Source organism: Mobula birostris, chromosome 25, assembly GCF_030028105.1.
Source record: "Mobula birostris isolate sMobBir1 chromosome 25, sMobBir1.hap1, whole genome shotgun sequence".
In the NCBI taxonomy this organism is placed as follows: Eukaryota; Metazoa; Chordata; class Chondrichthyes; order Myliobatiformes; family Myliobatidae; genus Mobula; species Mobula birostris.
Window position 1 is genome coordinate 54967147 of NC_092394.1, and position 16484 is coordinate 54983630.

At 40.9% G+C, this 16484-nt stretch overlaps 1 protein-coding gene across 8 annotated transcripts in view; it reads right to left on the reverse strand.

Moving 5' to 3' along the window:
• LOC140187605 (protein CASP-like) overlaps positions 1 to 16484 on the reverse strand; it is a 622913-nt gene that overhangs the window by 106572 nt on the left and 499857 nt on the right. For 6 of the 8 annotated variants that reach the window (XM_072243099.1, XM_072243103.1, XM_072243097.1 and 3 more), the window contains one exon: positions 1166 to 1354. The exons of the other annotated variants lie outside the window; for them this stretch is intronic. In XM_072243099.1, coding sequence (XP_072099200.1) covers positions 1166 to 1354 — 189 coding nt within the window. The remainder of the gene's footprint in view (positions 1 to 1165; positions 1355 to 16484) is intronic. 8 annotated transcript variants of the gene reach the window in all.

The following is a 16484-nucleotide window of genomic DNA, read 5'->3' on the forward strand; positions in this document are numbered from 1 at the left end:
TATGAGCGAAAAACTTTCCTATGAGCACTCAGTATTACTAGTTGGTGCTTTTGAAATGAAAGCAGCATTTATTCCTCAAATTATTTTATATGCAAATCCATTACTGGTAGTTTATCCTTCTGTATTTTGTTACCCAGTAGCCAGAATATCCGATAGTTTCCAAGAGCTATTTTATGAGCAAATGGTTAGCAAACTCAATCCAGGAGGTGGCACTCCATCACCTCTAAACTCATTGGGAAGCAGACATTAAATGTTTCTCCTCACTAGAAATTTTTTTTAACCTGTGAAAGACAAATTACAGCCATCCACTGACTTAAAAAGCACACTCCCCCCCAAAAAAATGCTTATAAGTGGGTCTCAAATACAACCATTTTCTGAAAGCAGACGAGAAGCACAAGTGGTCCTACTGCAACACACTGAAAATTTCCAACAATGGAAACACTAGGTAAGATGTGAGTTTAATTTCAAACCCATTCTCTAAGATCATCTTTAATACACCCAATACTGAATGCCTCTGTTTGCAAAGAGGACATACAATTGGCATGAGAATTAGCTGCTGTGCCATTTCATTGACAAGACCACAGGTATCTTTTGGGGAAGAGTATATATGGGGACTTGATGGTTGTCACAGACAGGGTGGGCTGAAGGGTCTGTTTCTGTACAGTATGACTATGACAATCCTGACAAAAAACTTTATCCTTGTGCTGTTTTAAGTTCATGTTTAAAAACTTCAAATGAATAAAAAATTAGCAATAAAATTAGTTTGGCATATTTAAGATATCCATATTTAAAAAAGAAACTATCTAGCATTTGCTTTTCTACTCTGTTCTCTTTATACTATGCAGCATCATGTAACAATGCAAATCCCTGGTTATATGCAAAAGGTGGGCAGCAGTGTATAACTACAGTAATTAAGTGTACCCTCTGCCTGAGTAGTATATATTCCTATTTGGGCCCATTTTACTCAGATTTTACCTGTTTTGAAAATTAACAGTTTAGGGACTCAGATACAATTTAACAAATAGTTCCACAAAATAAAGACAATGTTATTCATAGATGAAAGCAATGCAGATTGCAAAGTGTATATTCAAGTCTTCACTTAATATTTTAACAAAGGATCCATTCACTTTAGCTCAGACTTATTTTAAGATGTTGATTCATTTACCTTTCTTTTCCATTCTCTTCATGTCCATTAGCTTCTCAACATTGCTTGTGTCATTGAGCCAGAGCTGCATACGGACAAAAGGCTCCCTTCCCTTCAGGCTCAGCTTGTGCCAGGGTTTGGGCCGTGCCAGGAGATCAGACACAGAACCTTGTGTCAGGCCAAGGATGGTCTCTCCAAACAGACGTTGGCCTGTTCGTGGGACACAGAAAACAATCAGCCTACTGAGACACAAAGCTACATTTTACTAATTATGCAGAAACATTTAGCAATTTTGTACTGAAAAATCTTAAATTAGAGTAGGACTTTTGTCAGAGTTGGGATTAGAAAAAGTTTAGGAAGTGTAATTTTTGTCATTATATCCCATATAAAACATGGTTAAACAAGGGAATATGGAGTTATTGTTCCTCCAAAATAATGAATACACTAGCTTCATTCCTTCCTAAACTGTGCTTTCTTTCAATATACTTATCATAAAAATACTAGCAGGAACTCATATGGATTAGTTTTCACCAGTAAGCTTTTGAGTGTAACATCAATGTTATCATCTAATATTACAGAAATCCCATTGATGCCTGTTCCATTTCACTAAGAAGGGTTGACGTTTGGCATTTTAAGTAAAACCACTGACTTCAAGGTAGCTGCAGACTTAGGAACATGCTTCATGATGAGCCAGTCAGGTTTTTATACCTCTTATTAGCAATTACAGACAATTGATATGGTTAATATATAAAACTGAATAAATATTAGCCACAATTTCATAAAAATCTGATTCCGACCTAATCAACATACCACCTGCCTTGGGCATAGTAAAGATCTTCAGGGATGTCTAAATCATGGCTCTGAACACATTACCCATTTTAAAATGACGCAAATTGTGTGAAGATTTCTATCTCCTCCATCCTTTCAGGCAGTGTTTCAGATCCGCACTACTCACTGTCTGAAATATTTCTTTCCCAATGCCCTTCTAAACCTTTCCCAATTAACTGAAATGTATTCAATACACACAAAATTTATTTCCTGCCTACTGCCAAGAGAAGGAACAGTTCCTGTTATTAGTTTTATATAAAGTTGTTCTTTATTTTGTTTAATGGGGTCTGATGACACTCTTGGATCAGAAGACACTCATGACTTTCAGGTGTGGAATCATTAACAGATGGAAATAAGTGCAAGGAGTGCATGTCTAACTGAACTGGCTGAAGCAAAATGATGTGAAGGCAAAAGACAGGATGCCTGAAATAAAACACAAAATGCTGGAAATCTTCAAAACTCATTGACTGGGTGCTGGAGGTCATTAATAATGGACGCTGCCTTTCTGAGACTCTGCACCCTGAAGATGTCCTGGGTACTTTGTAGGCTAGTACCCAAGATGGAGCTGACTAGATTTACAACCTTCTGCAGCTTCTTTCAATCCTGTGCAGCAGCCCCTCCATACCAGACAGTGATGCAGCCTGTCAGAATGCTCTCCACGGTACAACTATAGAAATTTTTGAGTGTATTTGTTGACATGCCAAATCTCTTCAAACTCCTAATTAAGTATAGCTGCTGTCTTGCCTTCTTTATAACTACATCAATATATTGGAACCAGGTTAGATCCTCAGAGATTTAACACTCAGGAACTTGAAGCTGCTCATTCTCTCCACTTCTGATCCCTCTATGAGGATTGGTATGTGTTCCTTCATCTTACCCTTCCTGAAGTCCACCATCAGCTCTTTCGTCTTACTGACGTTGAGTGCCAGGTTGTTGCTGTGGCACCACTCCACTAGTTGGCATATCTTGCTCCAGTATGCCCTCTCGTCACCACCTGAGGTTCTACCAACAATGATTGTATTGTCAGCAACTTTATAGATGGTATTTGAGCTATGTCTAGCCACACAGTCATGTGTATATAGAGAGTAGAGCAGTGGGCTAAGCACACACCCCTGATGTATGCCAGTGTTGATCGCCAGCGAGGAGGATATTTGATTGTGGTCTTCTGGTTAGGAAGTCGAGGATCCAATTTCAGAGGGAGGTACAGAGGTTCAGGTTCTGCAATTCCTCAATCAGGATTGTGGGAATGATGGTATTAAATGCTGAGCTATAGTCGTTGAACAGCATCCTGACTTTGGCGTTTGTGTTGTCCAGGTGGTCTAAAGCCATATGAAGAGCCATCAAGATTGCATCTGCCGTTGACCTATTGCGGCAATAGGCAAATTGCAATGGGTCCAAGTCCTTGCTGAGGCAGGGGTTCAGTCTAGTCATGACCAACCTCTCAGAAGCATTTCATCACTGTCGATGTGAGTGCTACAGGGTGATAGTCATTAAGGCAGCTCACATTATTCTTCTTAGACACTGGTATAATTGTTGCCTTTATGAAGCAAGTGGGAACTTCCGATGTCACCTCCAACTTCATTCAAAATTGTCTCTTTGCATTAGGGTTACCATCAGGTAGAAGGTGCAGAAGCCTGAAGGCACACACTCAGCAATTCAGGAACAGCTTCTTCCCTTCTGCCATCCGATTCCTAAATGGATATTGAATCTTTGGACACTACCTCACTTTTTAAAAAATATACAGTATTTCCGTTTTTGCACGTTTTTAAAATTCTATTCAATATACGTAATTGATTTACTTGTTTATTTATTATTTTTATTTTATATATTATTATTTTTTCTCTGCTAGATTATGTATTGCATTGAACTGCTGCTGCTAAGTTAACAAATTTCACATCACATGCTAGTGATAATAAACCTGATTCTGATTCTGACTCCAATTTCCCAACTATAATCCTACAGTGGAGCATAATCACTGCAATCTTCCAGCTGCAATTCAGTGTCACACACATGAACATACTGTAGTTCCTCAGCAATTATGTAAAACATACTTAGCCTGCGTCTGCTAAGGCCAGTCAATGTCGAATCCATTCATTTCAGTAGTGAAGAACGAGTCAGGAAAAAAAAAAGTAATATCCATTTAATTGGTTAAATATAAAGTGTTTTAATATCTAAACTTCGGTTTTAATCTTTCATGTTCCATTGATTCTATTGTTCTGAATGCTTGCAAACATCATGGACGTGCAGAGGCATTCCAGAACCTTGCAGAATTTAATAACTGGCTTTCCTGGGAGCCCGGGTGTCTAAATTCTTACACCTGTTTTGGGGTTGTACTTCTTCACCAGAGGTGATGCCACCTGACTCATCTCAGCCCACACCACCATGCAAGGCTTCACCTTTCTTGAATTAGGATGGCTACTTCAAGCAATTCTATAAAGGCAGATTTCAAAATACAAGACTGTATATCACTTGTGGAAACTTCTCTCCATCAGTTTGCTCCTCTTTCCATAGATGCTGCCTAAATTGTTGAGCATTTCTCGGTCTTACTGTGGTGCTCAATCATTTTCCAAAGAAATATTCTTAATGAGATTTCAATACTCCCATAATAAAAAACCTCTAAACAGAAATGTGGCAAAGAGAAATTATCAAAAGGTTGCAAATCTTATTTTTGTCACAGTTATTTGACTTATAATTAACACTTCACACTAAATTTACTTTGCAAATTAAATTGCAACCAGGTGTCTATGTTTAAAAATTAAGAATCACTTCAAAATTCAAACTGGACAATGATAAATTTTCAATTTGTGTTGTTGACAGGCCAAAAGCTTAACTCCTCTGAAGTCAGTTGGAAGTGCAATTGGGGTAAGCTGCAGGGTGGCTGGACCCAGCAGCTTGGTCGTCAATTTACTTCTTGCACCTGACAATAAACTGCTTGAGATATTGTTTGTAGTGAGCGAGCACAAAACTGAAAAAGTTAATGGGACTTTCGGAACTTTTCTGTTGGTTTGAGATATTGTAGTTTATTAGGCACTCGGCAAGAAAGAATAAAAAGAAGTTAGGCTTAGGCAAGGTGGCCATTGTGTGAGTAGACAAGTTAGACTGAGGAGCTGAGCCTTTGGCTCAAGACGTTTTGACAAGAAGAGCCAAAGGCTAAGGTAAGTTTCTGGTACGTCTTTTGTTTAGGCAGTGTGGAGGATCAGATGGATCTTGGGGTCCGAATCCATAGGACGCACAAAGCAGCTCGCAGGTTGACACTGTGGTTAAGAAGGCATATGGTGTATTGACCTTCATTAATCGTGGAATTGAATTTAGGAGCCAAGAGGTAATGTTGCACCTATATAGGACCCTGGTCTGGAGTACTGTGCTTAGTTCTGGTCGCCTCACTACAGGAAGGATGTGAAAGCCATAGAAAGGGTGTAGAGGAGATTTACAAGGATATTGCCTGGATTGGGGAGCATGCCTTATGAAAACAGGTTGAGTGAACTCTGCCTTTTCTCCTTGGAGCGACGGAGGATGAGAGGTGACCTGATAGAGGTGTGTAAGGTGATGAGAGGCATTGATCGTGTGGATAGTCAGAGGCTTTTTCCCAAGGCTGAAATGGTTGCCACAAGAGGACACAGGTTTAAGGTGCTGGGGGGTAGGTACAGAGGAGATGTCAGGGGTAAGTTTTTTACTCAGAGAGTAGTGAGTGCATGGAATGGGCTGCCGGCAACCATGGTGGAGGCAGATACGATAGGGTCTTTTAAGAGACTTTTAGATAGGTACATGGAGCTTAGTAAAATAGAGGGCTATGGGTAAGTCTAGTAATTTCTAAGGTAGGGACATGTTTGGCACAACTTTGTGGAGGGGCCTGTATTGTGCTGTAGGTTTTCTATGTTTCTATCATCTCTGCTAGTGTTCCCTTCAAACAATTTTGGCCAGCTCCTTTCTCATGCCTCCCTAATTCCCTTTTACAGCATTGTGATACTAATATATCTGACTTCACCTTCTCTGCTCAAATTGCAGGATGAATTTGATAATATTATGATCACTTTCCCCTCAGGTAGGAACATGTTTGGCACAACTTTGTGGGCCAAAGGGCCTGTATTGTGCTGTAGGTTTTCTATGTTTCTATGTATTAGTGTCCAGCTAGAGAAGTGAGAATAGATCCAGGGTCAGTGGCATGTTCCTTTTACCAGGTGTGGGTGATCTGGGAGACCTCCAGCCTCCTTGATAGCATGATAGCATGAGAGTAACAATGTGCTATGTAACAGCTTCAGGGAGGTAGTTGCAAGTAGCAGGTAGGTGGGTGACTGTTAGGACAGTCCACTCAATAACAGGTATACTACTTTGAATGTTGTTGGGGATGGCTGGACAACATCCAAGTGGGGACAGGCACAATGACCAGGTGTCTGGCTCAGAAGGGAAGTGGTAGAAGAAGAGAATGGTGGTGATATGGTATTCAATAGTCAGTAGATTCTGTGAATATGAAAGACACTCCAGGATCATATGTTGCTTCCCAGGTGCCAGAGTCAGGGATTCCCCAGAGTGAGTCCACAACATTATAAAGGAGTAGCCAGAATTCGTGGTACATATTGGTACCAATAACACAAAAAAGGATGAAGTCCTGAAGAGGGAATGTAGGGCACTAGGTATGATCTGAAAAGCAGGACCTCAAGGATAGTAATCTCTGGATTGCTGCTTGTGCCACACACCAGTGGGGCTAAGAAGAGGTCGATTTGGCAGATGAATGTGTAGCTGAAGAATTGATGTAAGGGTCAGGGTTTCAGATCTGTAGATCATTGGGATCTCTTCTGAAGGTATGGCCTGTACTAAAAGGATGGGTTAGACTTGAACTTGAGGGAGGAACCAATATTTTTAGTGGGCAAGTTTGCTAGAGCAGTTGGGGATGGTTTAAAGTAATCTGGCAGTGGGACGAGAACTTGAGTGATGGGTCAGAGGCCGGACTAGTTGTTGTACAGGTAGATGCAGCAGGCATTGATATTGAGAGGACAGATAGGCAGTTGACAGGACAATATTCCAGTCAGTTGGGGCAGTTGAAATGTATCTGTTCTAATGAAAGAAGTATCAGGAACAAGGCTGATGAACTTAGAGCATGGGTCATTACATGGAACAATGACATTGTGGTCATTATAGACTTGGCTGTCATGAGCAGGAATCACTGCTGGATGTTCCAGGATTTATACACTTCAAAAGGGACAGAGAGGGAGATAAAAGAGGGGTAGTGGCATTACTAATTGGGAATAGCAACACAGCTGCAGAAAGTGCAGGTACCGTGGAAAGATTGTCTACTGGGTCAGTATAGGTGAAAGAAAGAAGCAGGAAGGGAATGATCACTACTGGGAATATAGAGGATTCTGGTTAATTAGGCCATCAGTTAATCAAGGCAGCCATTTATTTGGGACAACTCTTAAAGAACAAAATCCAATTGAGAAAACAGTAGGGATTTCCTTCGTTTATTTAGGATACCATGCAGCTTAATTTGGGCAGGAGACCATTGCCAAAATTTCTAACTAGAGTCAATTGTGTGCTTGTGTGGCTGTTAAACACCACACAGTGCTTAGACCGAATAGTTTTTAATGGTGTCACTTGTGTGTATTTGTGTTCAAAAAGCAGTGACTTTTGTCACTGATAGCTGCTGAGAAATAAGCAGTAAGACAATTCGGACCAGTTTTGCTCCCTATAGTTTCAGCCGTTTAGGCTTGGAGATGCCAGAAACGGTCATCAGGGAAAATGAAATGATTTCACTACTTCCAACAAGTTAAGAACTATGAAGAATTTTAAGGCACCAATATCATCTTGAATGTTACAATGAAAATGTGGATTTGGAGGATGCAATCGTCAAAAGCCTTGTATGAAGGCAGTCCGGTATCTGCACGAGATGTCTGTGTGATTTTGTTTACTTACAGTCAATCAAAAGAATGTGGCAGCGTACACTGGATGAATTTCCTTAGACGATAATTATTAGGATCTAGTTTTATAGTATTGTGTAGTACTGTTAGTATTCTAATTCATTCTGTATTTCCTTTAAATACATCATTTGTTTCTCCGTTAAACGGGTGTTTATCTTTTTTATACATTTTTAAGTATTTCCATGAATCTGGCTAATTGGGGCTGCCACTTGATTGTGCCAAAATGTACTGGTCCTGATGTGTCCCAATAACTGGAATCCAGTGTATTCTGTAGACACCCAATAGCAACAGTGACACTGAGGAACAGATTGGTGGCAGATTTTTAAAAGGTGCAGAGATAACTGGGCTGTTATTATGGTTGATTTTAACCTCCCTAAAGTTGATTGGCACCTCCTTAGTGCAGAAGGTTTAGAGAGGGCTGGATTTTTTAGGAGTGTTCAGGAAGGATTCCTGATACAATGTGTAGACAGGCCAACTAGAGGAGAGGCCATACTGGATGTGGTACTAGGCAATGAAACTAGTTAAGTATCAGATCTTTCAGTGGGAGAGCATTTCAGACAATGACAACTGCCTGACGTTTACAATATCCTTGGAAAGAGACCAGCGTAGTCAAGTACTTAACTGGGGAGAGGGAAATAAGATGCTATTAGCCAAGAACCTAAGAATATAAATTGGGAAGAGATGTACTCAAGAATATGCGCAATGGAAATGTGGAGGTTGTTTATGGAGTACTTGCATGAGGTTCTGCATAGGTTCATTCCATTGAGGCAGAGAAAATACAGTAGGATGAAGCCACCATGGTTGAAAGGAGATGTGGAACATCTAGTCAAGAGGAAGGAAGAAGTTTACTTAAGGTTTAGGAAGAAAGGATCAGAAAGGGCTCTAAAGAGCTATGAAGGAGCTGAAGAATGGATTTAGGAGAGCTAGAAACAGGCATGAAGGCTTGGATGAAGGGAAATCACAAGACATTCTACACATATCTGAAGAACAGGAGGATGAGTAGAGTAAGGGGTAGGACTGATCAGGAAAAGAAGAGGAAACATGTGCCTGGAGTCACAGAAGGTTGGGGAGATCCTAAATGAATACTTTGCTTCAGTATACACCATTGAGAAGGACCTTGTTGTTTGTGAGAACAGTGTCAACAGGCTGATATGTGAGAACATGTTGACGTTAAGAAAGAGGATGTACTGAAAACCTTTGAAAAACATTAGGATAGATAAGTCCCTGGAGCCAGATGGATATACACCAGGTTCTAACGGAAGCAAGGGAAAAGATTACTACATCTTTGGCAATGATCTTTGTGTCCTCACTGGCCCCAGGAATGGTACCAGATGATTGGAGGGTGACAAATGTTACTTGTTTGTTCAAGTAAGGGAGTAGGGATAACCCTGGAAATCGTACACCAGAGAATCATACTTCAGTGTTGGGCAAATAATTGGAGAAGGTTCTTAGGGACAAGGTATACCAGCATTTGGAGAAGCATAGCCTGATTTGGGTTAGTCAGCATGGCTCTGTGAGGGGCAGGTCATTCACTGAGGATGTGTGAAAAAACACACTGATGAAGGTAGAACAGTGGATGTGGTGTATATCGATTTTAGTAAGGCTTTTGATTAGGTTCCCCATGGAAGGCTCATTCAGAAAGTCTGTAGGTGTGGAATCCAGGGAAACTTTACTGTATGGATTTAAATAGCTTGCCTATAAAAGACAAATGGTGATTGTAGATGGAACATACTTTGCCTAGATGCCGGTGACCAGTCCTGGATCTGTTTTGGGATTCCTGCTCTTTGTGATTTTTTTTATAAATGACTTGGATGAGGAAGTGGGCGGAAGAGTGGGTTAGTAAGTTTGCAGATGACGTGAAGGTTGGTGGCATTGAGGATAGTGTAGGGTGTTGTCATAGGTTACAACAGGACATGGACAGATACTGAGCTGGAAAGAGAAGTGGCAGATGAAGTTCATTCCAGAAAAGTGAAAAGTCAAGTTTGAAGGCAGAATACAGTGATAATGGCAGGATTCTTATCAATGTGAAGGAACAGAGGGATCTTGGAATCTAAGTCTATAGATCCCTCCGAGTTGTCACGCAAGTTGATAAGGTTGCTAAGAAGGTATATAGTACGTTGGCCTTCATTAGGCAGGGGATTGAATCCAAGAGCTGTGAGGTAATGTTGCAGTTCAATTATACCCTAGTTAGACCACACTTGGAATATTGTGTTCAGCTCTGGTTGTCTCATTATAGTAGGATATGGAAGCTCTAGAGAGGATGCAGAGGAGATTCACAAAAATTCTGCCTGGACTGAAGAGATGTCTAATGAGGATAGATAGTGCGAGCTAAGGCTTTTCTTTCTGGATGAAAGGAAGATGAGTGGTGACTTGATAAATCTAAACAAGATGATGAGGAGGCATACAATGAGTGGACAGCCAGAGATTTTTACCCAGGGTGTAAATTGACAACACAAAGAGGCATAATTTTAAGGTGACTGGAGGAAAGTATATTGTGGATGCCAGAGGAATTTATATATACATACACGAGAGCGGCGAGTGATTGGAAAACACTGCCAGGGATGATGTAGAGGCAGATACATTAGAGACAGTCAAGAGACTCAGATAGGCACACGTTTTAAAGAAAAATGGAAGGTTTTGTGGGAGGGAAAGGTTAGACTAACTATCTACTTACTTATTGAGATACAGTGCAAAATAGGCCCTTCCAGCCCTTTGAACTGCGCCGACCAAGCAACCCTCTATTTAACCCTAGTCTAATTACAGATAATCTACAATGACCAATTAACCCACTAACCGGTATGTCGTTGGACTATGGGAGGACACCGGAGCCCCCCCAAAAAACTCATGCATTCCAGGGGGAGGAAGGTACAGACACCTTACAGATGACATCAGAATTGAACTTCAAGTTGTAATAGCATTACACTAAACGTTATGCTACCATGCTGCCCATTGTTTAGAGTAGGTTTAAAGTTCAGCACAACATTGTGGGATGAAGGGCCTGTAGTGTACTGTAATGTTCTATGTTCTAAACAGTCGAGATTGAATTTTTGCTGTTCTAAGCTTTAAATAATGGTTTAGCTGTATGAAGGATAACAAACCGCTCCATGTCAGCTTGTATTACTAACTCAGACAGACAACTCAACTGAAATGATGTGCCACTTTGAAAAGAAGCTTTATCTATTGAAATGATTGTCCAAATGAGAAATTGCCAGTATCAAAGATATTGATCACTGACAGTCATTCCCTTCCATGGGAGTTTATAACGTGTGCGGGCAACCCTCATTATGTTGATCATTTCAGTTTAGTGAAAAGGCTCAGGAGGCACAGACTCTTTTGACAATTTGTTGATTTTAAACTGCCTACAGCGTCTCCTGCAGTTAATTTTTTTAATATCTAACAGGACAATACAGACTGAACATTGTCACCCAGTGAACTGGTGACGAGGCAAAATGTTCGGCACAAAAACACACCCACTGTACGATAATACATTTAATGTCATTTATAAGAGTAGAGCAAACACATACTCCATCAAATATACTGTTCAAAGCTATGCAATTTCTTTAAATGTGTAATTACATAAATTAGGTACATAAACTGATCTCAGTCATTTATAGAAATGTAGTTACCTAGTTACCAAGCTTATTAAATAGAAAAAAGATCAGTCTGGTTAGCTTTTAGAAAGATAAAACAATACAGCACAGGAAAAGGTCCTCCAACCCACTCCTGCAGCCCATCTGCCTGCATATAGTTTATATCCCCACATTCCCTATTTGTTCTCGAGTCTGTCTGGATACCTATACTTCCTGCGGAGGCTGAAGAGAACTGGTCTATGCACACCAATACTCACTACCTTCCACAGATTCAGTGCAGTGCATCCCCTAATATGTGGTACTGTGGCAGGCAGGAGGGCTTTACAATGGGTGCTTAAAGCTGCCCAACACATCACGGCACCAGCCTAGCTGCCATCAAGGTCATATATACAGAAAGGTGCCAAAAAAAAAAGATGACCAGCAGTATCATGAAGGATCCCACCAACCTTGTTAATGAACTGTTTGTTTACTCCCACCAGGGAAGAGGCTATACAGCATCCACACCACAACCACAAAACTCAATAGCAGTTACTTCCCCAAGCCACTCATTAACACACCCCAGCAAATACACATCCCCTAGTATCAATTTATGTACATGCTGTACAATTAGTCTATGTATATAACTGTTACTTGTACATCGTGATTGCTTTTCTATATGTATTGTGTTTAGTTTGCATTTTTTATATTGTGTTCTTAATAGACCATAAGACATAGGAGCAGAATTAGGCCATTCAGCCCATTGAGTCTGCTCTGCCATTTAATCATGGCTGATCCTTATTTCCACTCATCAGCAGCCCCACTCCCCGGCCTTCTCCCCATAACCTTTGATGTTGTGTCCAATCAAGAACCTATCAATCTCTGCCTGAAATACACCCAATGACCTAGCCTCCACAGCTGCCTGTGGTAATAAATTCCAAAAATTCACTACCCTCTGGCTAAAGAAATTTCTCTGCATCTCTGTTTTAAATGGATCCCCTCTATCCTGAGGCTGTGCCCTCCTGTCCTAGACTCCCCCACCATGGGAAACATCCTTTCCACATCTGCCATGTCTGGGCCTTTCAACATTCAAAAGGTTTCAATGAAATCCTTCCCCCCCCCCCACCCATTTTTCTAAAATCCAGCGAGTACAGACCCAGAACCATCAAACATTCCTCATATGGTAACTCTTTCATTCCCGGAATTATCCCTGTGAACCTCCTTTGGACCCTCTCCAATGCCAGCACATCTCTTCTAAGATGAGGATCCCAAAACTGTTCACAGTACTCAAGGTGAGGTCTCACCAGTGCCTTATAAATCTTCAGCATCACATTCCTGCTCTCGTATTCTAGACAAGGACTCTGCACAAGGACTTCCAGGATTATTGGATTTTCTCCCCATTTAGAAAATAGCCTGCACATTTTTTCTAATACCAAAGTGCATGACCATGTATTTTCCAACATTGTATTCATTTGCCACTTTCTTGCCCATTCTCCTAATCTGTCTAAGGCTTTCTGCATTCTACTTGTTTCCCAACACTACCTGCCCCTCCACCAATCTTCATATCATCTGCAAACTTGGCAACAAAGCCATCCATTCCATCATCTAAATCGCTGATATACAGCATAAGAATAAGCAGTCCTAACACCGACCCCTGTGGAACATCAATAGTCACTGGTAGCCTACCAGAAAAGGATCCTTTTATTCCCACTCACCTCCTCCTACCAGTCAGCCAATGCTCTAACCATGCCAGTAATATCCTGTAATACCATGGGATCTTAATTTGGTAAGCAGCCTCATGTGTGGTACCTCGTCAAAATCCTTCTGAAATCCAAATATGCAACATCCACTGCATCCCCTTTATCTATCCTACTTGTGATCTCCTCCAAGAATTCCAATAGGTTTGTCATGCAAGATTTCCCCTGAAGGAAACCATGCTGACCTTGTCCTATGTTGTCCTGTGTCACCTAGTACTCCATCGCACTCCAATATCTTCCCAACCATTGAGGTCAGTCGAACAGTTCTATAATTGCCTTTCTGCTGCCTTCCTCCTTTCTTAAATCATGGAGTGACATTTGCAATTTTATAGTCCTCTGGCACTATGCCAAAGTCCAATGATTTAGAAAAGATCATTACTAATGCCTCCACAATCTCTATGCTACATCTTTCAGAACTCAAGGGTTCATTTGGTCCAGGTGACTTATGTACCCTTAGCTCTTTCAGCTTTTTGGGCACCTTCTCCCTTGTATTAGTAACTGCACTCACTTCTCTTCCCTCACACCTAGTGAAAACTGGTGCAAAGTACTCACTTAGTTCATCTGCCATCTCCTGTCCCCGTTATTATTTCTCTGGCCTCATTTTCTATTGAGGTACATCTCCTGCGGTCCTGGAGACTGGATGCTTTCCAAAAGCTCCAGCACATCTTCTTTCTTAATGTCTACATGCTCAAGCTTTTCAATCTGCTGTAAGTCATCCCTACAACTGCCAAGATCCTTTTCCGTAGTGAATACTGAAGCAAAGTATTCATTAAGTACCTCTGCTATCTCCTCTGGTTCCATACACACTTTTCCACTGTCACACTTGATTGGTCATATTCTCTCATGTCTTATCCTCTTTCTCTTCACATACTTGTAAAATGCCTTGGGGTTTCCTTTAATCCTGCTTGCCATGGCCTTTTCATGGCCCCTTCTGGGTCTCCTAATTTCATTCTTAAACTCCTTCCTACTAGCCTTATTTTCTAGATCTTTATCATTACCTAGTTTTTTGAACCTTTCATAAGCTTTTCTTTCCTTCTTAACTAGATTTCCAACAGCCTTTGTACACCACGGTTCCTGTACCCCACCATCCTTTCCCTGTCTCGTTGGAACGTACCTATGCAGAACGCCAGTCAAATATCCCTTGAACACTTACCACATTTCTGCTGTACATTTCCCTGAGAACATCTGTTCCCAATTTATGCTTCCAATTTCCTGCCTGATAGCTTCATATTTCCCCTTACTCCAATTAAACACTTTCCTAACTTATTGTGTTTTTATTATGCTACATTAGACCCAGAATTGCAATCATTAACAATTATTTTGTTCTCCTTTGCACTCATGTACTGAAGAATGACAATAAACAATCTTGCAATTTTGCTTCAGCACCTCTTCTGGCAGTACATTCCAGGCATCCATGACCATCAATGTGAAAACTAGCCCCACAGATGTCCTCTATCTACTATGTTCACCAGTATTTCAAAGAGTCAAAGTCAAAATAGAGTTCATTATCATATCCATAAGTACATGAATACACAGGTGCAATGAAAAGCTAACTTGCAGCATTACAACACATAACATTCACAACAAAAATGTAAACATTTGACATTTTCACCCCGGAAAAAAGAATGACTTTGTATCCTATGACCCTCATAATTTCATAAACTTCCAACAAGTTGCCACGCAGCCCTTGAATCTCCAGAGTTACCAATCAAATTTTGTCTATTCTCTTCTCATTCTAATATACTACGATCAGGGAAGATTTTGGTAAACATCTTAAGCAACCTCTCCAAAGCTTCTCATTCCTTCCTACAGTGTGGCCTAGAACCAGAGAACAAATGTGGCCCAACCGAAGTTTTATGCAGATGTAACATGACTTCCCAACTTTTATACTCAACCAATGAAGACAAGAATGTGATACACCTCCTGAACCAACTTATGTTGCCACTTTCAGCCTTGCACCACAAGATCCGACCGTATACTAATGCTTATAGGATCCTGCCATTTACACTATACTTCCTCTTGCATTTGATCTCTCAAAATGCATCATCTCATTCTTGTCTGGATTAAATTCCATCTGCATTTTTTCTGCCCAGATTTCCAAACGATCCATACACTGCTGCATACTCTAATAACCTTCCCCACTATCCACAACTCCACCAGTTTTTGTATTGTCTGCATATTTAATGATCATTACATTTTAATCCAAATCATTAATTTATATTTTAAATAAAAGAAGTCCCAGCACTGATCCCTATGGAACATCATGTCACAGCTCCCAACCACTTCATCTTCTAGGACCAAGCCAATTTTTGGATCCAATTTACCATGGATCCCATTCAACTTAGAATACAATCATCCAGAAAAGCTATACTGATAAATCTAGCAAGCCCTTTGATCAACTCCCATGTGGTGGGTTGTTCTGGAAGGTCAGATCACATGAGATTGGGGTTGAAAAACCTTGGTGATAGGAGTCAGAGGGTGGGAGTGGAGAGGTGTGACCCATGGTGTGCCACTGGGATTTGTGCTGGGTCCCCTGTTGTTTGTCATGTCCATTACAATTTAGCTGAGAATACGAGGGGTGATTGATAAGTTCGTGGCCTAAGGTAGAAGGAGTCACTTTTAGAAAAACTAGCACATTTATTTTTCCTACATTTACACACTTAGTCCAGCGGTTGTGGAGCATATGGATCCCTTCTTTGTAGGAGTCGGCGTCTTGGACCTCCAGAAGTGGTCCACAGCAGGGGTAATTGATAAGTTTGTGGCCTACTGTAGACGATGTTATTAACTTCAAACTTTCTACATTTTGACTCAAAGAGTTGAACTGCACGTGCATGTAATGAGAGTTGTATAACTCATCTCCTTCTACTGTAGGCCACGAACTTATCAATCACCCCTACTGTGGACCACCTGGAGGTCCAAGATGTTCTCGTTACATGCACATGCAGTTCAACTCTTTGAGTGATAATGCAGAAAGTTTGAAGTTAATAACTCAAACATGAGGAAATCTGCAGATGCTGGAATTTCAAGCAACACACATAAAAGTTGCTGGTGAATGCAGCAGGCCAGGCAGCATCTCTAGGAAGAGGTACAGTTGGCGTTTCGGGCCGACTTCATCCTGACGAAGGGTCTCGGCCCGAAACGTCGACTGTACCTCTTCCTAGAGATGCTGCCTGGCCTGCTGCGTTCACCAGTTAATAACTCATCTCCTTCTACCTTAGGCCACAAACTTATTAATTACCCCTGCTTTGGACCACTTCTACAAAGACCGCTGGACTAA